Consider the following 24,830-nt stretch of genomic DNA (forward strand, 5'->3'; position numbering starts at 1 on the left):
AAAATATGGTCCACGGCTGATCTTTTCCCAAATTTGTATGCTTGTACAGTACCAAAAAGTGTATGAGAGCAATGAGGAATGAAGAACTTACACAGAAAGTTTTAGAATCTTGAAGATTTTAAAAGAAAGAAAGACATTCGACAATTAAAATGAAGAAGACAAATCTGAAATTCTGCATTATTTCTATGTCACTATTCAAACTGAAACTGACCGCGTTAAGGCTTTTGTACAAAAAGGTCAAATTTTTTTTGTCTTATTCCTTCCATTGAAGCACATGTTCACATGACTCTCAAGAGGATTTGATCTACACACATATGGAATCCATACCTGCTTGAATGCACCCTGTCATTAAAGCAAAAGGGGAATATTATATTATTATATTAAGTTGGAGCCAGTGTCTGCCACAGGGGTCTATGCTGCTAAGGGCCTCCCTGCCATCTCCCACTGCCTATACGGCACTGCACTGGTCCCCCATGCTGGACCTTGTGGGTATTGGGCCGCAAGGACCAGAAATTCTGAAATTCAAGTAATTAATCATAGATTCTAATTTTCACTCAAATTATTATGCTGATATTATAAGTAATGAGGACTCCCCTTTATTTTGAGTGGTCCTATTTAGATGAAATGAACACTCGACAGACTCTCAGTGTCCAACTTCATATCTGTAGATTTTAACCTTAGAAGTCACTAAACATATAACAGGTAATATAGACCATCTCAACATCTTCAACAAGCTGTTGAAACTGGATTAGGTTTAGGTTAAGGTTAGGGTTAAGATGGGCGCCAGGGTGAGGGTTAGGATTAGGTTTTGGGTTGAGATTAAAGTTAGTGTTAGGATTAGGGCCAGAGTGGTGGTTAGGATTAGGTTTTGGGTTGAGGTTATGGTCAGGGTTAAGATTAGGCCTATGGTTAAGGTTAGGATTAGGGCCAGGATTAGGATTAGGTTTTGGGTGTAGGTTAAGGTCAGGGTTAAGATTAGGGCTAGGGTTAAGGTTAAGGTTAGGTTTTGGGTTAAGTTTAAGGTCTAGATTTAGGATTAGGGCCAAGGGGAAGGTTAGGTTCTGGTTAAGGTAGGTTTTGCTTAAAGGAATTGACATATTAAGTGTACTTCATTTAACATATTAACAATACATCTGTTTAATGTAAGTAACGAGTCTACAAGATATTTACTTCAACGTAGTCAGATGCTTCACTACTGCTGCTTCACTGATTATTGCTTGATGTGTTACTGATTCTTTGTTAAGAGTTTATTAATCATCTACAAAGGACCACTCAAAATAGTGTTAGAAAAATTTGTATTAAAATATTAAAAAATGCAAAATAGAAACATTTTCAACAGTGATCCCAGACTTTTGGACCCCCCTGTATGTAGGCCAATATTTCATCGCTGTTTCAACATAACCTTGCGTCTCCAAAATAGTAAATTTACATGAGAAAAAAATCTTAATTTTTCATGTAGGTCAATGTAAAAACATTTTAGACAATTTCTTTTGGCCCAGTTGTTATGTAGTCTTCACACAATATAAAGGGCAACGGGCACTCTAGGGCACTCTATGTGCCAAACAACGAGATTTTATGGGCCTTTTATCAGGTAAAACATTAAGTTATTCAGTGTAGCTCTCAAACATTTTTGTTGATTTTATTTTGTTATAGTTTAAAACATAGCATTAAAGACAACCATGAGATAAAAGCAACTCAACATTATCACAGTGCTACAGTCAGACAACCTGGACCCTAAAATCTCTCCATGAGTTCTTTGAAAAACAATATATTTTTTGTCTCTTATATTATAGAACTAGCAATCAAAATGAATCAACAGATAGCTGCTTCACAATAAGCAGCACCAGAAGAAACACATGGCAGCAGTATGAAAGGCCTACATGTAAAACACTGCATAGAAAACAACAGACGAACACCACAGTGATACTTTCATTCACAAGACCACTGCTTTAACCATGTAAATAGATTATTGAACTAGTTAGCCTATTTTAGCAAAAAGGTAATGTTCCAATCCACAAGGCATCCTGGGCCGTTTACAGTGAAGCACAGAAAGCCCCTTCCCAGGGATGCTACAGTAAGTTGGATTTAGTTTGGCATACAAAACTAACCAGACATGGTTTCTACAGTAGTTATGTGAGTCTGTTTCTCAACCTGTATCACACGGAAGGTTAAACTTGCACAGGAGTTGTCACCAGACTTCCTACTGGACGTCTACCTTTCAGTTCAGCTTCAGCACAAAACTCTGAAACCCACAAAAACATCCCACCCACCTGATAAAAGCCCTCTGAAAATACAGGTTCATTTGAGCAGGTGTAGCCAATAAGGGTTGGAACTAAACCATCATGTAACAGAAATGTTCTGACACCTGATTCAACTCCTCTTTAACTTCAACTTTAATTAATTACCATGTTTATTTGGTGTGTTTGACTGGCCTCTAGCTCTTCAGGTCCAGAATTGATGCTGTACGGTGCCACAAATACATTACAGTGCTTTATGTGCTATGCCAATATCAGGGCACAGATATAAAGGAGCAACCTTTAAATGATCTGAAAGGCAGCAACAAGAGGAATGGACTTTGACATACTGTATTCTCAAACTCCTGGAGAGGGTAATGGGAACTGTATGCACAGCGGTCAGTGTGATATCTGACTACATTAAGGAGGAATTGCATGTGACCAGCTTCAACTCTGATTCTTCAATAATTTATCCATTAATTTCTGTAGCTGTTTCAACATATTTGTTGTGGTTTGAACTGACTGTTGAATACAGACGAAGTCTGAAGCTGGTCTAAAGTGCTGTGCTCTGCTGCCATGCTTGGGATCTTAATGCCTTGCTAGAAAATGGAGTCTAATGTAGTCCAAACTGAGAAAATCAAATTGTGATGTTGGCTATTACAAACCATCACGTGTATACGGCCGTACTGCGAGCATAGAGCCCAAAACACGAAGCTATTGACAACATATTTTCCATTAACGGTGCATCTTCATGCGTGGCATGTCTAGCCCTGTCCCCTCCCACTGTATAGTTTAGGAATATGGTCACAATCTGGAGATGAAGCGAATAGCCGTCGTTATTTCGGGCCAGGACGCAGCGCCACATTTTGGGGTTGCAGTCGACGAGCGTTCTTGCATGAACAGCAAAAGTCCAAGAAGACGATGCGAGACGATCGTAAACAAAGGAAATGAATATTTATGTGATATGTGGACACCTCGGTAGCGGTGGCCGCGGAGAGGAGCTCTGCAGCAACGCCTCAGCTTTTTTCAAAATGATCTCTAGTCAGTGTTGGTTGTACTTTTAACGTAGTTTGGGCTTGTAAAATTATCGTAGGGAGTAAAACGCTCCGTCGTAACTTTCTACAAAAATATCTGTGAGGAAATGGACGATCACGCCCTACAGTAAACAAAACTGGCCGACTCGACCAATAGGAGTGCGCGACAAGCCGAATTTAGTTTGATTGACGTGAGCTCCGACCACTGTTATTACCGCTAAAGGCGGGCTCGCGAAGCACAGTAGCCAATGAGGTGTCACCTTGGGGCGGTTTTCTCCTCTGCACGAGGAAACGGTCGTAACGGATTTGTCCGGAGAGAACCTTCGGCCAATGGGCTCGTTCAGGAGGCGGGACTTTGCTGGACCGTTGGCCTATCACATTGCTTCTTGGGAGGGCTTCACGTCTTTGTGTGCGCTACGAGTGATTGACACTTCCCTTAACCAATCACAACCGTCTGTGGGCGTGGTTACGGAACCTGCCGTCCACCTAAATCACTCGGTGGGCAGGGGGAACTGTGACATATCCCGCCCACTGGCCGGTCTGCAGCTGCACACAAATACAGTTGAGTGTTTCATAAAAATGCACTCAGATGCGACAAGTAAGTACAATAGTGTCTTAATAGTGTTTTTTTTCCCAGCGTTGTCGATTCAGGCAGCTAACTGCAAACTTGTTGCACGACGAGGCGTTTCGGCTGATTTCACGGAGGCGCCCCGGTAGCGTTTGACGCATTTTGTGATGTTAAACCAGCCGATATCCGAGCGATAACACAAATCAGGGGAGAGCCTGAAGCTCGCTGGGCTCTTTGTATTTCTGCCTGCGCTGTGGCGGCTGATCGCAGCGACAAAGGCACTGCTTCAGCTAACATCGCCTTCGCCCTTTTCGCTGAAGTCGTTACCCGGAGAGGGAAAGCGGTCTGAGAGAAGGTATCAGATCCTATTCAGACACAATGCACTTGTAGTCTAATGACCCTTAATACCTCAGGGATCTTCTTCGAGCTCCGGTTCGCCTCGCAGCTCACTCGGCTGCAGCGAACACGTTGCAGGAAATTGTGTAACATCGCCGTATTAGCGGTAAATAGGTCAGTTTTTCGAGAAAACTGCGGAAAATTACAGGGGGTGAAAATTGTGACGCAGTTGTGTAAAAATGTGCAGCGCCTGCGCGCGTCTCGTGCACAAAGTGCGAGCGCCGTCTCTGAAAGCCTCTCGCAGAATTACTGAACGCAGCGGTTTAGACTCCTCCGATTAGAGAACGAGTTGTTTTTTGGAGCATTTGGATTGCATTCATCAGTTGGGGTGAGTGTCAGGAGAGAGGGGTGCCGAATAAAATGATCAGACCCGGGCACTCTGGGAAGTGTAGTCCGCCTACCCGGCCGCGGGCGTTCGGGAAAGGAGTGGGGCTACGTCACCGGGACTACAGCTCCCAGAAGCGCTTTCGCTCCGAAGATACTTTCTAAACTCGTTGCAAGTTGTGCGTGCGTGCGTGTGTGAATGTGTATGTGCGCTGTTATGCTAGGTATGTGGTCAGTTCGGTGGCGGCGTTCAGCCCGAGTGTTTTCGGGGCTCAACTCGCGCGCTCCGTTACGGTGGGAATGATCCACCGTGTGGTCGCGCCGCGAGCCCAGCGTCTGGAAAACGTGCGCATACGTGCTGTATGTGCAGCGTTTTACATCTGCTTCTGTTTCTGGCGACTGCGTCACAGGGTCGCGAGCAAAATGTGTTTAGTTTGCACTTCAGTGTGAAACCTTACGGGTTCCTTCCGTTTTTCTATAACCTACGTTCTGCTGCGTGTGGTCTATACCCACAATGTTGACGCTTGTGTTATTATATACATCCAGCGGCGTCTCCGTTCCTCTGCGTTAATGCCACAACAGTCCTCATTTCAAAGTGCGTTAGTTGGGCCGCCATCATTGTCTTTAGTGTTTCACTGCCTCAAACTAAACCTGACATGGGGGTTGTTTCACAAAGCTGGATCTCCCAGTTGGCCAGATCACTTAAGCCGAATGTCAACCCTGTCCAATAGGAGAGGTGATGGACATTCCTGCTGGACACTCCTCTGTCCTTTTGACTTAAATGATCCCGTTTACTGACCTTTTGCTTTGTGAAATGCCACCATGGTCTAAAATGTTCATGTCGAGCTGCTCTTGCTGACACTGACCTGTTTATCTTCATGTGTGTGGAGATTTTACATTAAGGGGCACTCCAGCCAAAATTAAAAATTCACCTATCACCACATCTGTTGTAAACATGCCTACTCGCCTTGTGCAGCTGTGCTGTAGTAAAAGTGAGATTTCTTGTGTTAAAGACTAGATGAACCCTTTTCTGATGAAGGTGGTGGATACTTGGAAGCAGGCTGTTTGAACTATTCACACTTTTATAGAACATTTTTGAAAATGGTTCTACATAGAACCAAAATAGTTCAGTTGTTACGATGTCAGGCTTGCATCAATAGAAGAACGCTTTTTGGTGCTATATAGAACCATTTTCAAAAAAGGTTCTATATGGAACCACATTCAACACATTCTCTATCAATTTGAAGAACCATTTAAGCATGAGATGGTTCTAAGTAGAACTCATGGTTCTAAATCTATAAAGAACCATCTTTTTTAAGTGTGTTCCTTCAACAAAAAAGTTTGATGACCAGTTGACTTCAGTGCCATGCTAACTAGCACCACAGATATGTTTATTCGCCTCTACATCAGTGGCTAGCAGGTTTTCTAAGTGCTGTGGTCATTTCTAATGATTGTGTGAGGTATTTGTGTAATGCATGCTGGGTACTGTAGTCAAAGACATGATAGAAAGTTGTGAATTCTGTCAAAGCATTGAGGCTGAAGAGTGCGATGCTGCATAACAAAACATGTTCAGCGCTAGTTTTGGGTCGGAATTGCCTCTTAAGGTTATTCACAGCATGATTTGACTCAGACAGCACAGAGACTGTCAGTGAATTGTTTGTAACATGTTGTTATGCATGTCCATAAACCGCTTCATAAATCTATAGGAATAAATATATATGTGTGTACTGCAGTCAGTAGCCCAGTTTCTGACTCATAGCTGATGCCTTCATTCTATTGGCTGGCAGAGGGGCTTCAACCCAGAGGGCAATGCAAGCGCACTGGAGCAGATGGCTTGCTTCCACACTATGTATGATGTGCTAACGTTTGAAGACGCGCATGCACAGGCCAGCGAGCACGCACGAGTCATGACCCACATAAGTTGCCGTCCGTATAGATTAATTAGATGTGTGTGTGCAGGTGAGTGATAGGTGACTGACGTTTGCGCTATGGCTGATCCTGCACCTCTCCCTCGCAGATTTTCAGCTGAACTCCCACTTGTCCACACTGGCCAGCATCCACAAGATCTACCACACACTGCACAGGCTGGTAAATACACATCCTCCTCAACTTCTACACATCCAACTCACAAGGTCATCTCAATGAGCTACAGGTTTCCAAGTCAGACACGTATTCTCTAAACACAGCAGTATTTTAGACTATACTCCAGGTCGTCATAGCCAGGCTGCTTGGTTTTCTCTGTGTCTGTAGTAGTTAGATAATTAATCTGACTGACCAGTGTCTGTTTTGGCTTCTGTCTAGGCCTGAACTGAACTTTGTCCGCGTTTGTAACAACAAGTCAAGCTTCACATTCAGACCGACCAGCAGAGCCTTGTTGTTTCCTTATAATCGTGAAATGAACCTGGCAGGACTATCGTTATCACTCACCTAGGAACATGTAAAAAGAAGGATTGCATTGGGTTGAATTTGCTAGTAATTTTGGTGGAATAGTGTGGTTCTCCTTACTTTTTTGTGATGTGGGAGGATGTGAAAGTTCTTTGGTGTAGATGTGGGCGTGTGCTTTTGATTAGCTACGGACTGTTGTGCATCATTCTGTAATCGGCATCTTGCCCATTTTAGGAACTCCGGGCCTGAGCAGATTTCCTCTGCTAGAGAAATGAATGAGATTTTGGATTTGTCATGCCCTGTGGTCAACAAAAATCTTTCACACCTGATGCATTTTATCTGATGTACATTGCCCCCTAATTTTTACTTGATCTTCCGCATTTCGAGGGCCTTTAGGCCAAAATACAATTATGGTATATGCTACGAGCAGGATACCACTCTTGAGCACTGAAATAACCTCACTTGGCAAACTCTAGCTCCTCAAACTGTAGCTTGCTATTGCCAGTTTAACTGCCACATTTGATAAAGCTTGCTGGTTTCTGTTGGTGAGGTTGTTAGTTCAGTGCATAGCAGTGTTAGCTTGCATATAGCAGTAACCATATTTCCGCTCCTTGAGGACTGTGTCGCTCAGAGGATCTAGTGACGTTTGGAGGAAAATTGTCCGTATGGCAAAACATATCAGCTTTGGAACGTTCTTGTTTACCACAGGGCACGATAGCAGCGGTTTGCGAAAAGCCCTTCATTTTTCTCATAGAGAAAACCAGCTATGACCCAGAGTTCCTAATATGGGTAGGACACAGACTGAAGAGTGACGACACAACTTCAGTAGACTGTTTTGAAAAAGCATAGAGGAACTGTAAACAAAGATGTAACTGACTCTGACTAGTCATGTTTGAGTTATTGCTGTCCTTCAGCATGTTTGCTGCATAATATGACAGGCTTTTAAATTCTACTGAAAACGTGGTAGAATGTTCAGTTTGGCCATAAATGCCCATTCGCTGGTCATGATGTAATTCAGTGAGATGAGAGGAGATGTTTCAGCACTTTAGATCATTGTTTGTTGCATGATTTGCAGTCGCCTCAGGGCTATTGCATTTCCTGCCCTTGAGATTCTATTTGATGGGAGGAAGCAAGGAGCATCTGTAAAGGTTAGAGATTGGAGAAAAAGAGGGAGGCATCCTCCTACTTTCCTCACACACTCACACACACACACACACACCACACTCTTCCCCTGCACGGCAGTATGCTAATTTAGTTGACAGTCTGCTGCTGTGTTTGTGTGAGAGAGTGTACAATGCTGTTTCTTTCTCCTCTTAGAATCTGACCGAGGACGTTGGGCCAGACACTCACGCCACAGGTAATGACCTAATCACTTGCCCATGTTCACCAACCTTTTTCGCTTACTTAGTCCAGAAAGGTTTTGTCCAGCAGCCTAAAAAGTCAACTGACCAAATCTATTTGTTTGTCTTTCTCTCTGTTAGCCTGCTGCTCCCGAGCCATGCCCCCCAGGAAAAAGAGGAGGCCCACTGCAGGAGATGACCTGTCTGCCAAGAAGAGCCGCCAGGACAAGTATACGTCACAACTCATCCATTCATCTCATTCACTCATAAGCTCACACATGCAGCCTTGAGTCTGTCCACACACACACGTTGTCTATACTCATCCTGTTCATCCATCAGTCTAGTAGTGCAAATCAAAATATTTCATTTTTTAAACAATATTAATATAATATTTCTATTATATTAATATAATTTAATCTTTAATGTATAATATTTTAGTGAGTAGATTGATTTGCATAATCCAATTTAAAAACTAGGATCTGATATCAGTTGGCCATTACTGAGGTCCAGTGCATTTTGTTGGTATCAGCAAAAAATCCCACCGAAAAAGTACCGATATTGATTGTCTCTACAGAGATTTCCTAACAGACAGTCACCACCTATTCACTTCTATTGCAGCAATACAGGCTGAACTTGTACATTTGAACATAAAACATGTCCTAACCTTAACATGAAGATAATGTTGCACAAAAAATTCTTCTTATTCACAGTTTCCTATTGATAATTAACAGTCATAAAAGCACAGTCAGTAAAGCAGAGTTTAACTAAAATGGAATCTGATTACTTTTGACCAAATAAAATCATATCAGCTGATATTATTAACTGTTGGAATTTTTAATTGCTTGGCTAGAAATGGGTAACGGTGACAAAGTTTTCATATTGCCTATTAGAAACCAAATAAAATTGCTGTTGCAGTTATTATGTATATAAGGATGTATACATCCGTAAACCATGGATATCCCTGTAGAGTTCATGTGTCAAACACAAGGCTCTATCCGGCCTGCAGAAGTATTTTAATTTTCTGTTAATACTAGCCGTTTCACAATGCGCTGCACTACAATCCCCAGCATGCACTGCAACATAATGTGCAGTCTGACTCTCCTACCCCAACAACAGTCTAGGGGACAGAGGTTACAACTCAATTCTACACAATTCTACACTAATCACATCACCAAACACACTAGCTGTGTTTCAGCTGCAGTTCAACCAACATACTATATTATAAACATTACATACATACGTATGTAATATATGCCTTATACACAATAGACACTTAACGTTTGCTCAGCAGCTCAGAAACTGAGCCCAAGTCTTAATGAACTGAGTGAAGGAAGGATGCCAAGTGTCCAGTTCAAGCAAATAGGTGGGTTTAAAAGACTGAGCACCTGGGGACATTTAAATTTTGAATATTTCAAATATTAATGTAGTATTTCAAGGTCTACTATAAGTGTCTGTATTTTACTGTTGAAGTTTTTGTTTATTTTGAATAAACAATTGTTAGCTTGGGTTATAGCAAAAAAACCCAGGTGTTCTGGCCCACAGATTTGTTTTTTTATTTTATTTATTTATTTATTTTTTTTTAATATGACCCTTTTAGTGGTTGAGCTTGACACCACTGCTATAGAGGGAGGGGTGTGTGTGTGTGTACATGTATGCATACGGGTCAGTGTATGTGTGCTATGACCTCTCACTGGACTTATCTGTTGGTTTCAGCGTTTACAGAAAACAGGAGCCGTCACATATTCAGGAGGCCGAGGCTTTTTCCAATAAGAGATGTCTGGAGTGGTTCTATGAGTATGCAGGTACATTCTCTTCTCTTGCTTTCAGTTTATGGATGGGTGATATGGGCATTTTTACAGTGCTGTGTAAAAGCCTTAAACATACGAGAAAGTGATATCTCAGTTCTGAAAAACAGTCATGTGTAAAAAAATGTTTGAATAACCGATTTTGATATGCAGTGATGAACCACGACTGTTAGAGCTGGGCCTTCAGTTCGGGCTAAAAACTCGGTTAAATCATGAGTGAAAAACTCACCTTGGTAATGCCAATTTGTGCTAATGTCCCTATGGGATTTTAGTAGTTTGTTAGAGTTAAGCTAAAGACAATTCGCATAAACTTTTTCGGCCATTCTAGATTAAATGCAGACATTTGAAGCTTCTAAGAGATGTTTCATGTTTTCTTTGAAGCTTGTGACAGACATATTACGATATATTTCACTTTTTTCTCAATGGTTCTTTCAGTAGAGATGCTGGCATAGAGCTGCTGCTGCTGTTGGCTGTTTCTAATGCTCCACTGATTATATTCATATTCAGTGACGTTGATTCCAGTGTCACTTTGTAATTATGGCGATGGTTAATCTAACACGTCAAGACTTCTTGTCAGTCCTAAATAAGAGGAGAGCTTACTTGCCTATATCTATCTAGATATCAGAGGAATTCTACCAATTCCTCCAATTTACCATTGGCCATTTCAAGAACTTCGCCCTGTTTTCTTCTAAAGTTTAATAAACAAGAATAGTACGGGAGACTGGGAGACTCCTCACGCTACTCTCGCCTACTGTAAAGTTAATATAGAGTTAATATAAAGTTAAAGTAGGCTACTGATGCCTGCTGCTTCAGCGCTGGATGGGCAAGCGGTTGAGATTTAGGAGGAAAACTAGCTGTATGTGTATAGGAGACAGAAAATGCAATGTTTTATGTAAATAAAATAAAAGCTGATGTCATTGCCTTAGTTTGATAACTTTTGTTTGTTAGGCTTAGATGAGCCAGTGAACTGTGTGGATTGGCTGCAGGGTTCTGTGTGAGCATCGTGTTGATCGGCTGATTAGTTTTGACAGCCTTTGCATAGCAAATGTTAATACTGATATTACTTGCCAAACACTGAAGTTATTAAACAGTGTCATTTCGGTTAACTGACATAAAAAGACTAAATAGGGGACTACAGAGTAGAGATTTTTATATTCTGATGTCTGCTCTCACATTAAAATGTATGTAAAAAATATTTGATTCTCCTGGTCATGAAAGTGGCGATGCGGTCGTACAGCGACATCACATGGGACAGACAAATACCTGCTTCAGCTGATCAAACCTTCGTTAAATTAAATCAGGTGTGTTGCTGATGGATTTGAACAAATCTGAACAACGGCTGGAGTTCACCGCGAAGTCATGAAGCAAACTTGTGTTTTTCTAACCAGTATATTAACTTTTTGAAGACAAAAATTGAGGTGTATTTACTGTATTTATGTTTATTCCAGTGTTGAATAGTGTTTTACTGGCATAAACACACACACACACAATCTAAACCACTTATCCTTCTGGGTCACGGGGGGGTGCTGGAGCCTATCCCAGCTGTCATTGGGCGGAAGGCAGGATACACCCTGGATGGGTCGCCAGTCCATCGCAGGGCAGACAGACAGACATACACAGTCACACACACACCTAGGGGCAATTTACCAAGTCCAGTTGGCCTGACTGCATGTCTTTGGACTGTGGGAGGAAACCCACGCAGACAACATACACACAGAAATGACCCTGGTCACCCGGCCGGGGATCGAACCCAGGCCATTCTCGCTGTGAGGCGACAGCGCTACCCACTGTGCTATATATTGTAACAGTGGTAAATGGGTATGCATATGGGTTTGTATTAGATAGAGGGTCATGTATATGATGTGAAATGCGGAGTGATAATTATTATAAGTCTGCATGTTTGTGTATGCATTGGTCAGGTTGTGATGACGTGGTTGGACCAGAAGGCATGGAGAAATTCTGTGAAGATATCGGAGTGGAACCAGAAAATGTATGACACTCATCATCATGCTAAATATTATATGCAAAATGAAGGACACTTCGGCCTTGGTCTTTAAAGGGCTCATAGCAGGGAAAAACGAATTGGAAAATCAATTCTTTGAAATGAAAGAGTTTAAAGTAGTATGTAAACGTTGTTAACATTTCAAAGCATATCATTCGCTTCCTAGTCCACATATAGAAACTAAGCCTGTTTTGAACGCACTGTTTATGTGATGTCACAAAAACCTACGCATTTACATATTCAGCCTGCAGCAGTTTAGCCCCTCCCCTTCACATTTAGCTTACAAGGAGTGTCTTATTGAATGTGGCACAACACAGGACAGTCAATCAGAGCAGACATCATTTACATGTCATAAAGGTATTGTAAAAAAAACAGCCTGTCTTATTCCAAGGGATAATAAGAGCTTGGAGAATGGTCACATGAAAAGAGTTTGAGACTGTTTTTTAATACTTAAAATCACACACATGTCATAAATGGACATCTGGGAAGAATTAAGTACAAGAAAAATGTAGGATATGGGTTGTTTAACAGACTTGTGGACCCTGGAACTAATCCACAATGGAAACTCCCTTGCGCTTGTTTTTGCTAAATTAGATTTTTATTTTGCTGTGGTCTTTGAGATGAATTCCAGGGAAAGCCAGCCATTAGCTCCACTGTGCATTGAAAAGCATTGGCAGTTGATCTCAGTGAGGTCATCAGGTGATTATTATAGAATTACATGCTCGTGTATTGTATTATACATTACTTTGAAACATAGGCCCCATTGTAAAAGAGCATTTAGTGTCCCGTAGTGGAATGCATTATGATTTGTTAAATTGGATCATTTGATTTAAAATAAGGGAGATAGGGACAATAACAGCTGGGCCCAAACATCTGTTCTTATAATCCTAAAATTCGTCTGTTCCAGTTATAACTAAAGTTGATGTTTAAACATATTTGTCCTTCTGTTTTTCAACAATAAGAGGAAAAATTGGTGATGAACATGGTTGTTCAGCATTTCCCCCTGTGATAGTCAGGTTTGTGAGTAGTGTCACCATTCTCCAGACTAACCTTACCCTTATTCAGCATCTGTAAACTCCACACTTGTTTATTATCTATGAGGCCTATAAATACATCTGAGTGTGAGACTCTGATTTTATGCGTGTCTGTGTGTGTGTACAGGTGGTGATGCTGGTGTTGGCCTGGAAGCTGAATGCCCAGAGTATGGGCTACTTCACCCTGCAGGAGTGGCTCAAGGGGATGGGCTCATTGCAGTAAGACAGTCTTATGATGTGTTCAGGACAAAGTTGGAGCTAGGAAGTTTTTGACTTCCATGTAGGAAAAAAACATTTGAATTGCCACTCAACTCAGAGTTTCTCAAGAACTCTGGGTTCTCAGAGCTGCAATTGCATGACATCACGTCAACATGACAGTGCCTATAGAACAATAAGGAACAGCATATTTTCAGATTTTTAGACAGACTTTCTTTTTGTGTATGATGGGCTATTTGTGTGATCTATCTAAATGCAGGAGGATACTTAGAAAATTGCACGCTTAAGTCGTACTGTACGTTATTTTTAATCGAACTTCACGCCACCTAAACAAGTGCTAGAGTGCTGTGAGCATCCATTTTTTCTGACCTCGAATAGCTGAAGTTGGGAAGCTGTAAAGTTTAGACGTCTGAGTTTCCAGGTGTCACGAACGCAGCATTCAGCACTTTTTGCTTATCGTTTTACATACTTATACAACTTGTTTATTCGCACCACATCTGAAGACGAAGCTGTAAATACTATCTTATCAAGTCTCTATGATTATTTGATTTGCTAGAAGAAAATACACTGCTGTTCAAAAGTTTTGAATTACTGTTTTAAATAATATAAAACTGATTTGGTTGTAGACAAGTGTATTAAATAAATCTAATATGTTATTCCTGTGCAAATTCACAGGTTTAAAAAAAATTATAGAACACTAGGACGCCATAAATGAAAATAATGAAACTTTAAATGTGTCCGGAATGATGAACATAGCTGTAGAAGATTGTACAATGACTGAGAAAGCTGTATAGCATTAAGAATCAAGTTACACCAAAACAATATATCTAGGAGTCAATGTAATGTAAATGCAGTTTTCATAGAAGTCTTAAAATATTGATTAAAATATCTCAAAGTACCTTTTGGCAAATAGCTTGTAATGCAGATTGTACAAGTTATTATTGTATATAAAACAAGCATTCTTAATATGACAGGTGATTCCAAACTTTTGAACGGCAGTGTAAGCGAACATGCTCCATTATTACCAAATTTAATTGAGGTGTATATATCTATGCGAGCACAATCAACACCTGGAAATCGACAATACTGTTACTTAAATGTCCTACAATACTCTTTTCATGCCAAGTTCTTTCTGTGCCTCTTAATCGCTCTCTTTCTCTCGCTCTGCCGTCAGATGTGACTCAACTGAAAAACTCAGGAACTCTCTAGACTACCTGAGGTCTATCCTCAACGATGCCACCAGTTTCAAGCTTATTTACCGATACGCCTTTGACTTTGCCCGGGTGAGTGAATGCTAATCTGTCCTAGTTATCTTCATCTTTGAATCACCTCTTCATGCTCAGCAGTGGCAAAATGCAGCAGAAAGTCTGAGTTACTTGGTTACCGTTACTTCTACCTTTAATAGACAGGCTACAAAACAAGACTGTGCCAGACAGTGGTGCTTTATTTTGGATTGTAGGTCCCTATATCTGTTTTTCTTTAGCGCCTCTCATACAAAAAAAAAAGAATATATATATTTTTTTATAATTTTTTTTTTTGTATGAGAGGTGCTAAGGAAAAGTTTCAAAGTACAGATTTTACCTATATATATATATATATATATATATATATATATATATATATATATATATATATATATATATATATAGGTAAAATCTGAGGTATACCGGAAGAGACAACAATTGACAACAATTCGACAACAGACAACACTGAAATGAGATGAAAACCATGAGAAAGCACAAATGAATAGATTATGTTACTTACACATGTTTACAGCCTTTAAAAGGGGCCCCTATGAATGAGGCTTATTGAGAAGTTGGTATTTCACTTAAAACAGACTGTGAACAAAGCCCGAGTGTTTACTTCAGTGCTGTTAAAGGATTCCAAGTTTTGATGGAAGAACTCTGAAGGATATGGACAGTAATAGTATTTACTTTCATTTGCAGCCACCTTGCAAATTAAGTTCAGGCTCTTTGGTACTTTGTTCAAGGATAATTGTTCTTCTGACTCTCTAGAACAGGGGTCTTTAATAAAAATTCAATAAGGTCCAGTTAGAGAAAATTTCCTCAAGCAAAGGTCCGGAACATCATAATGACTAACTTGCATTATGATTCAGTGCCATATACTGTTTACTGAAGTAGCCTAGTAGTTAAATCAACATCTTATACAGTCAACAACTGAATATCAAATCAAATAAAGTACAATTCAGTCATATTTCAACAACATTTTTTGTCAGTTTTCTCTTTTTAGAGCATGTCATGTGAAATAACCTCCCTCTGACTCACTTTCTTCTCCAACTGCTGTTTCTCACCTCATTCCTCTCGTGTTTGCGTCACTCACTCGAGTCTCAGTGCTCATTGTAATGCACAGATCTGATTGGCTGAGTTACGTTACGTGTGATATTTACAATGCATGCGATTGGTCTGTGAGTCTCCCGTTCCGCTAAACCGGTACCTAGAAAAGCTACGCCGATTAAAATAGGACCACACCGTTGAAATTAAATAATTCTCCATAGTTTATCGGTTATAGGTCCAGGTCCGCATAGGACAGAGTCTGGGTCCAGACACGGACGGCGGTCCGCCTATTAGTGACCTCTGCTCTAGAACTTTATAGTGACATTCGCTATATATCGAATATAACTGAAACTGAGTGTTTAGATATCAGCTATACACTGCATGCTTTTATTTCAGTCTATTTATGGTGCATTATATGTGCATAAGTACCCAGATTCACTCCCTTCGTAGTGAATTCAGCTACTTTAAGGTGCACCCTTTTCTCAGACAGGCTGTTACTTGTGCATATACAGCTTGTATGACCTCAAACAAAAAGCATTGCAATAGAATGGAACCCTCTGAAGCAGCCCAACATGAGCCTAAGGTCAATATGCCCAGTGCCACGCATCTGTTAGAGGGGTATAACGACCCCCAGCATTGGGCTGTGGAGCAGTGAAACTGTGTTCTCTGGAGTAATAGAGCTCCATCCAATACTGTTCGGATGAGTTGATCTAGTGTTTTTATCCTGAACTAATCATCCAATATCAGTACCTGACCTCACCTATGCTCTTGTGGCTGAATACAATCCAATCCTTATAGCGATGTTCCAACATCTATTGTAAAGCCTTTCAGAAAGGTTGAGGCTGTTACTGCAGCAAAGAGCTACAAACACCCTGTTAATCCTGTTGATTTCAGGTGAAATGTTAAATGAACAGGTGTCTACAAACTTTTGGACATATAATGCATAACCTCTGACATCTGACCTCTCTGTCTATTAATGTGCAGGAGAAGGATCAGAGAAGTTTAGACTTAAATACCGCCAAGTGCATGCTGGGACTTCTTTTGGGGAAGACCTGGCCACTGTTTCCTGTGTTTAACCAGTTTCTAGAGGTACAGTATGACGTCAGTTTGACCTTATTTACACTAACTTCCCTGTTCTCCCGTTCTTTCCCATTCTCCACCAATGATTTCACAGACTCTAAAAATGTTTTAGCTAATCAGTAGTGAATTCTGAATGTCTCAGTTTTGCACTGTTGGTTCAGAATTTAGTTACTTTGAAAGGCAAAAACAGATAATGAGGTTTTTATGGCTGATTTTGATATATTTACAGCCACTTTATGGCCAGATTGTTTGGCCTCACACTATGTGGGCTAAGTGAATGCATGATATACGCTCACACATTTCCAGTACTTTCTGTTGGCCAAAACTGCAATAGTAATAACATTATTTTCTCTTTAAAAGGCCAAACTGGCATTTAAAAATCCTATGTGAAAAAGTAGTTAAATTACATGAAACCAGATAAGGTGATACATCAAAAGTAAGAGGAAACAACAGTAAATACTGTGTGACTGCACTTGTAATCGTAATACCTGTAATTCACATTATTTATTAATGTTATTTATTTAAGATAATTATTATTTAACATTATTTAAGATAAAATTGCAACAGTTTGACCAAAATAAAAATAATAAATGGATTGAGATCATGCACACCTAATGTTAATTTGTTTTTTGTCAATCTATTATTTAAAAATAAATAAATAATTAAAATTAAACACACACACATATATACATTTCACACACAGTGAAATGCAAAAGTTGATCTGTTATGTAAAAGTAAGTAGACATCCTATACAGCAGGGGAGCCCAAGCCTTGTCCTGGAGATCCTGGAGAGTTCAGATCCAACACACTTTGCTCTAATCCTGGAAATCTTCATTAAGTGGATCAGGTATGTTAGATTAAGGTTGATGCTGATCACTGCAGGCTGGTTGGTCTCCAGGACAAGGATTTGGCACCTGTGATCTACAGAAACCACAGTTTTGCATATTTTAATGGATAATTACTGTTTATGTGCTAAATTTAACATAAAACATGAACCATAAAAAACATAAAATGTGGCCTGTGCAAAAGTTTCATATTTTATACATTTTGTGCATACATTTTTATATTTTGTTTCATTTTTCCCCACAATATATTAAACTATATTAAAAATAAATAGAAATGGGTAAATGTACATTACTGTACATATAATGTATAGGACTGTAAAAAGTCAGTAAAAAGGCAGTTAAATCACAATAAATATAGGAAAAAGTAACAAACATTTGTATTCTGGAAAAAGTATTTGATATGAGCTAGTTTGAAGAACCAATTTTGGTTCCTGATTTCTGCCCAAAGCCCCCAGCCATCGCATGGATTTTATAAATTCCATCACCAGCATATTTGAATTGACATAAAGCAGTAATAAATGGCCAAACCAGGTGTTGGATTATAACAACAAATAATACAGCACAGCAAGGAAGGGAAGTTTGGAAATGGTTAAACAAATATACTGAAATATGTAAAATTACTACTTATTATATTAATATTATTTCTATTTCTTGTAATATTAGTGTTTCTTGTAGTATTAGTGAGCAAATAAATGGTTACTTTTTTGTACTGTTTCCTAGACTGGAAGTTCTCAGCCTTTTCTTCCTGAAAGCCCACCTGTTTATCATTAGAGAGCATGAAGGCTCACAGAAAAACAAAACTTTTTTTGCTTAAAAATTTTTTTTTTGGGGCAATTTTCAACACAGATATTTGAGTGCGTACCCCGAAACAATCAACAGATTACGATAACATTAGCTTGATGTATACCAAAAATCAGGATCAATGGTAGGTCATAAACCCAAATGCATATCTTATATGCAGTGCAATTTACACCAGTTGCTTGTGAGTGGGTGGAGTGAAAGTCCGGGGTGGTATATTTTTAAGTGCAATTGATGCCTCACTGAGGACCACTTGCTCACCTTCACTACAGGCCCATTGACCACAAGATGGCCCACTTGTGGTCTGTAGCCCAGCGGTTAACAAATCCTGTTGTATACTACACAGTTGGCTATTCATCAACAGTTTCATATGTGACCACAGCTTATATTTGTCTTTTTCTTTTTCAGCAATCCAAGTATAAAGTAGTAAATAAAGACCAGTGGTGCAATGTTCTAGAATTCAGTAGGACCATCAACTTAGATCTCAGTAACTATGACGAGGATGGAGCCTGTAAGTGGACATGCACATACATTAACTGATATATCATTGTTGTCGGAAGAGCACCTCATATTTCCATTTTTGTCATTTTTCAGTTTTTGACCTAATTTAAAAATACCTGTTACCCTTTACATTGTGTGTAAATTTCATGACGAATGGACCAAAAGAAACGGCCCAAAATGACGTGGAAAATTGTCTGGTTCCATTGACTTGCATTAAAAGTAAAGTAGGTTTTTTCCTTCTCCTGTAAAGTTACCATTTTGGAGATATGAGGTTTTATTCCGACAACAGGTCATTTGTGTATAAAAATACATCTTCAGACATTAGATTTTTTCTTACCTTCCCTCTATGACTCTGTCTTTATAGGGCCAGTGTTGTTGGATGAATTTGTGGAATGGTACAAAGACAGAGAAATGTCATAGCGACAGCTTCTTTGCCTCGACCACCGACAACTAGAAATTAATCGACAACAAGCACCATGGCGGCAAAGACAGAAATGGCTTAGAAACAACGGTCCACAAAGAAACAAAGCATAACAAACCTGAACCGGCTGGGGCAATTTGTAGGTGTCCTGCCAGTGAAGAGCGTATGTGCGTGTTTGTGAATGAGCGAGAGAGAGTGAGAGAGAGCGAGCGAGTGAGTGAGTGTTCTGTAATGCACCAGTTCACATGTTGCCCTTCTCACCATTCTTATGTGAGGGTCACCACTGGTGATATGTAGGAGAAACGGCACCTCGGCCCTAAATCCCCACCTGATGTCCTCCCCAACATGCAGTGCATCATGGGAAAGCACACAGCCAACCTCAGTGCCGCTCCCTCCCACCCTACTGTGACGTGTCATCTTACTGTGAATGTTTTAATGGGTGTTAAAGAGGGTTCAGATACCCAACATGCCAGGCTAACTCGAAACTTATCCCCCTTTTTTATTCTTAAGGCTCAAACGTAAGAGTGCTGTGTTGTACTCACAGGGCCTCATTTATCAAATACACTCAAGTCAGGACAGATATGTGGTTCGGAACGTATCATTCAGAAGCAGCTTTCATCCTCTGTTGCTGATGAATTTCACCTGAAGGCATGGTGGTCAAACACTGGACATTCTCCTGTTTGTTATATTCTGTGGTAAAACTTTACTAGTTTCAGGAGACAAGAATATACAGGCCTGCAAGAGAAATAATTTATAAAAAACGAATCTTCCTTTGAGTTACATAAATCCCAGACACATTTATAGCTGAATTGTGAGCTAGAAATGAAATATGTCATAAATGGACCCTTCTTTCAGAATATTTTGTAAGTGTTGGATGGTTTTTTCATAGTTCAGATTACTCTGAGACCATTATAATAGCCAATAGCCGTAAAATAGCCACATTATTTAAATTAATTGAATTTAATAATGATGCTGTGTGTCATTTTCTGCTGTTTTCCCAACAGGAAAAAAGGACAAGCAAAACTGTGTAATGTTTGGTCATCATATGAATGATTGCTGAGGATGAATTTTGACCTTGCACATATTTGATAAATGAGGCCCACACTCTGAAGAGAACAGGTTATACAGTACTGTGCAAAACGCAGAGACGATCCTCCATTTATTTAAATTTCAGTCAAAATGGCCATTAAATTAGTGTGCATGTATCATGTACACAGAAGCCTGAACAAGTACATAGATCACATTTTTCAGTATTCAGTCTATCCCACTTTTGCCTTTACTACAGTGTCCATTCTTTTCAGCACACTTGCTTTCAGGCTTTTTCTTTAAGAAATCTGCAGGGATACTTTTCCACGCCTCCAAAGTTCAGTCTTCGAGGTCGGTTGCATTTTTTTTGCTTCTCTCATTTCGAGTAATCCCATACACATTCAGTGATGTTGAGGTTCTGAGAACACCAGCAGCTTCTTTATTTGCTGTCCAGAATTATTCTTCCTTTTCTCTGGAAGGGCTTCTTGACAGCTACACATCCTTTCAGACCCATAGTGTTGAGTTGTTTCTCACAGTGGAAGGATGGATGGAAGCACTTGAGACCAGAGTGGAGCTTGATTTTTCTCCTCTCTCTCAAAGATAAAAACTTTGACTACTGTTTACTGAGTACTGATGGGGACAGTTTTGGGGGTCTAGCAGGTTACACAGTTGTTAGGCGTCCCGTTTTCTCCATATCTTTTAAACTCCAGTTTCGGAATGCCCTGTTTTTTCACCGATTATCCTTTGACTTGCCTCTTCCTTATGTAATTGGATCATCTTATACCCTGACAGCCTTAGAAACATTTCTTGAACAATGAAGGACTTTTACTTAGTGGCCATTTTGACAGGAAATGAAATAAATGAAGGGTGGTCTCTGACTTCTGAATAGTAGTGTATGTATCTGTGCATTGAGTTGGTTCGACTGATCACACTTCTCCTTCTCTTCATTTCTGAATGACACATAGTTTACCTATGTGTTTTCGCTGGCTGTCATGCTTCCAGCGTTGCCTATGGTGGTCTCCATACTGGAGGAAGGATGCCAGAGCAAATTAGCATAGCTACATTGTGTACAGTGTCTCACTGTGTATGGGACGCCCCACATGCAAGTGAGAGTCTGAGGACTCCCTCTCTCTGTACACCAGATCGCTTCTGTACCTCTTTAGCACCTGGCATTAGGCATGAAACTGCCTTTAAAGATTAGACGCTAAAGACGTTTTGTGTCCTTCGCTTGTTTTTATAGTTGATTTAATCGGATAAGTTGACGCTGTTCATCTTACCAAAACCTGTAATGACTCGAAAAGACGATAAAGCAAAATGAATTTCAGATGATCAATACGTCAGAGATCTGATCAAGTGCCAACAGTGAGAAAATGGTTGTTATTAAATGACAATTGAGTTAATTATGTTGCCACTCTTCGTCTATTTGTAGGCCTGCTCCATCTTCTAGTTCTTGTGTTTTCTTTTCTCTACTGTGGCTGGTGATTTGAGACAGCATGGTGAAAAGGAGTAAAACTGCTGACAGTACATAAGCGAGGTTAACAGTTAAAAACAGGGAAGACTTGCCAAAAGTAAGTCTTGGATCCTGCTCCCAGCATGCTCTTCTCTGGCCACCTTGGGACTCTCTAGCCACAGATCATAAGCGTTAAATTTCATTTTTCGCTTACTCTTCATGCTGCTTTCACTTTGGGGAGTCTTTGAGACTCAGATGTGTTATTGTCCCTAATCGAAGGACATTTTCATTGAATCTTGTGTGATTAGTGACTTTAGATTGGAGACATTGCTGCACCCATAGACTTGATTTATTGCCCTCCGGTGGCGTCTGTGTGGGTGCAGACTCCAGTTGAGGCCGAAGTCCAATAGATCTCCCTAAAATTGACCGCTGCAAGCATATATTCTCCATTTTCCATTTCCATTTTCTCCTCCCTTTGTTCCAAACATGTGTTCCTTGAACGGTTACTCATGGATCACGTTAGGTAAAACAATTTATGGAGACTCTTGAAATGTAATAAGCTTCCACAGCAAAGACCTTAAACCCATAGTGACTGTTGCATAGCAACCACTTAACACTCTAGTTACATTTGTAAAATGTTCTGTTGTCTCTGGCTGTGGTGTGAAGCTAACTTGTCATTGGAGTGAAACTACGTGTGCATGCATGCTCCCATCAGAGCTGTCTGTGAATGAATGAGTCTTTCTTTCCTTTATTTTTTTTGTTTGTAAATTTTATGGTTCTTTTTTTTTTTTCCTTTTTTGTACAGGTATTTGTGAACTTGTGCTTAATTTTTTTCCACAGTCATGCAGTCTTAATGCTTTATGAAAATCATGGTTGTGTGACGGTATTTAGAGCTTAAACACACTTGTAACCTCATCTGCTGAGATGTTCCTCTTTGCATTACTTTACTCTCCCACCATTTTCACCAAGTGCTGAACTCCTAGACGTCATTGTGGCATTTTCAGTTTCAAGTGCTGCTCATGTCACTTCCATAATAATGACTGATGAATTGTTTTTTTGTTTTTGTCCGTTTGCTTTCTGACAGATACACAATTTAAAAATGTTTTCCTACATTATATGCAGTCCCTCCCCTTGGTTTCTACATCCTTTTTTTTTTTTTACTTTAAAAGTTAATTACACTAATGTTCATGGTCGCCATGTTGGTCAGAAATACATTAAGGCAATAAATGCATAAAAACATGATGCAAATATATAGATGACCACAAGTAATTTATTTATTTTTTTTTTATTATTACTGATAATAATGAACCTTCCTTGCAGTACAATGAAATGAGAACAGAACCAGATGTCTGTTTTTTGTCTGCTTTTTTTGGGAATTGCAATTACTACACTACATGATTACAATTGGAAAATCAGACTGGGGAAAAATGTGATGCGATGATCAGACGTTCATAATAATGGCTTGACTTGAATGCAGTACATGACCGGAATAACTTCACCTTTCTATGTTTTTCTTTTCATATATGAAACTGTACATGTATTAAAGTGCTGAACAACTTGTGTAACCTTTACACCCCTCTAGAGGTATAACATTCTTGGGTTTATGGTATTGGTTGTTGATGCTTACAACATTTGTTCCTTTTACAGAGTTTACCAGGACTGAGGGATATCAGGTGGCGACCCCAAATTTGTGAACTGTTAAGGAAGGGTTAAATGTTTATGCTAGATTTAGGTACATATTACCAAATTTTACGTGAAACGGCAACAAACTCACTGTGATGTGCATGCTAGTTAGAGACCATACAGTCTAACATTGCCATAGACACTTTTTGTAGGTTCTTTCATATAGCTGTCTGTGCCTCTGAACGAAGAAGGGTCTGCTTTGATAGCATGGTGGTTTGAAAAGAAGAAGCGGATCTCTTTCTTATGACTGTTGTTTTTGGTGGGAACGTTGGCTAATGCAGGAGGCTGAACAATCTCATCTGACTGTATATATGTATGGATGTGTGTAAATGTGTTTGTTTTCACTGTAACCTATCAACATTCAGTATATAAAGGGGTTTATTAACGAGTTGTCGTGCCATTTTGTTGTACATTTTGTCAGTAATTTGTAGGGATGTTGCAGTGCATCCCAATATTGCAATGCAAAAATGTGCATCATAGAGAAAGATCGTTAATTATGGCGTCAGAGTTTGCAAACCATCGGTGCTAGTCAGCAACCCACACCAGCATGTTTACTAGTAAGCTGTGCAAGAACAAAGATAGAAACAATCTTAGTTTAGTGGTATAGTGTAGTGGGTAACACCTCCTTCTATGCCGTAGACTGGGGTTCACTCCCTCCCTGGGTAAGCAACCTACGTTATACCAATAAGAGTCCTTGGGCAAGACTCCTAACACTGCCTTTGCCTACCTGTGTAAAACGATCAAATTGTAAGTCACTCTGGATAAGAGCGTCTGCCGAATGCCCTAAATGTACATTTAGTTTTGTTCAAAATATTAAGAGAAAATCTAATTGTGAATCTAGTATTGAGAACTGAAATGCATCAAATTGCTGTATCTTTACACCCCTAGCAATTTGGATTCTTGCATTATCTTATGATGGTATATGCCTTGTGCTATGTACATGCTGCTATCTAAGAATGGAACATTCTTAAAGTATATGTGACAAAAATGACAGTGTTAATATTCTTCCCAGAGTTCTAGATATTGTTAAGATAACAACAATGTTGCAGTTATCTTTGGATTTATTTTATGACTGGCATCATCATATAGGTCAATTTCATAGGTAACATTCATTCCTTCTTATTGTTTTCTTTAATGTGGAGGTCTTGTGACCAACTTCAAAGTAAATTATGAGAAAAAGAATTAAATACTGAAATTAATTTATATAATTAAAAGACAGCACAGTTCATTATAAGTGTATACTTTGAGTTTCATAAGCAAATGGAAAGCAGTCTGTGCCTTCTTAACTCTTCTAATTAGCCTTGGTATGCAAAGAAAATAACATTTTTTAGTGGTCTGTTGTGAACAGCTTGCACAACTGCATAACAGTAAATTATAAAATTTTACAAATATAC

At 39.6% G+C, this 24,830-nt stretch overlaps 1 protein-coding gene across 3 annotated transcripts; it reads left to right on the plus strand.

The window, feature by feature from the left end:
• The first annotated feature begins 3,790 nt into the window (after positions 1-3,790).
• dcun1d4 (DCN1, defective in cullin neddylation 1, domain containing 4 (S. cerevisiae)) lies at positions 3,791-23,824 on the plus strand. Of its 3 annotated transcripts, XM_036581467.1 has the most exons (11): positions 4,170-4,191; positions 6,574-6,644; positions 8,259-8,298; positions 8,423-8,510; positions 9,995-10,083; positions 12,006-12,076; positions 13,250-13,341; positions 14,513-14,621; positions 16,617-16,721; positions 18,764-18,866; positions 19,221-23,824. In XM_036581467.1, the coding sequence occupies exons 4-11, from the start codon at positions 8,440-8,442 to the stop codon at positions 19,274-19,276; spliced, it is 696 nt and encodes a 231-aa protein (XP_036437360.1). In that variant the 5' UTR covers positions 4,170-4,191; positions 6,574-6,644; positions 8,259-8,298; positions 8,423-8,439; the 3' UTR covers positions 19,277-23,824. The 3 variants fall into 3 exon arrangements, with proteins under 3 accessions (XP_036437357.1, XP_036437359.1, XP_036437360.1); XM_036581464.1 differs by lacking the exons at positions 4,170-4,191; positions 19,221-23,824 and adding an exon at positions 3,791-3,866 and having other exon boundaries at positions 18,764-18,910; XM_036581466.1 differs by lacking the exons at positions 4,170-4,191; positions 6,574-6,644 and adding an exon at positions 3,818-3,866.
• The last annotated feature ends 1,006 nt before the right edge of the window (positions 23,825-24,830 follow it).

The sequence above is a fragment of the Colossoma macropomum genome, unplaced genomic scaffold, assembly GCF_904425465.1.
Source record: "Colossoma macropomum unplaced genomic scaffold, Colossoma_macropomum, whole genome shotgun sequence".
In the NCBI taxonomy this organism is placed as follows: Eukaryota; Metazoa; Chordata; class Actinopteri; order Characiformes; family Serrasalmidae; genus Colossoma; species Colossoma macropomum.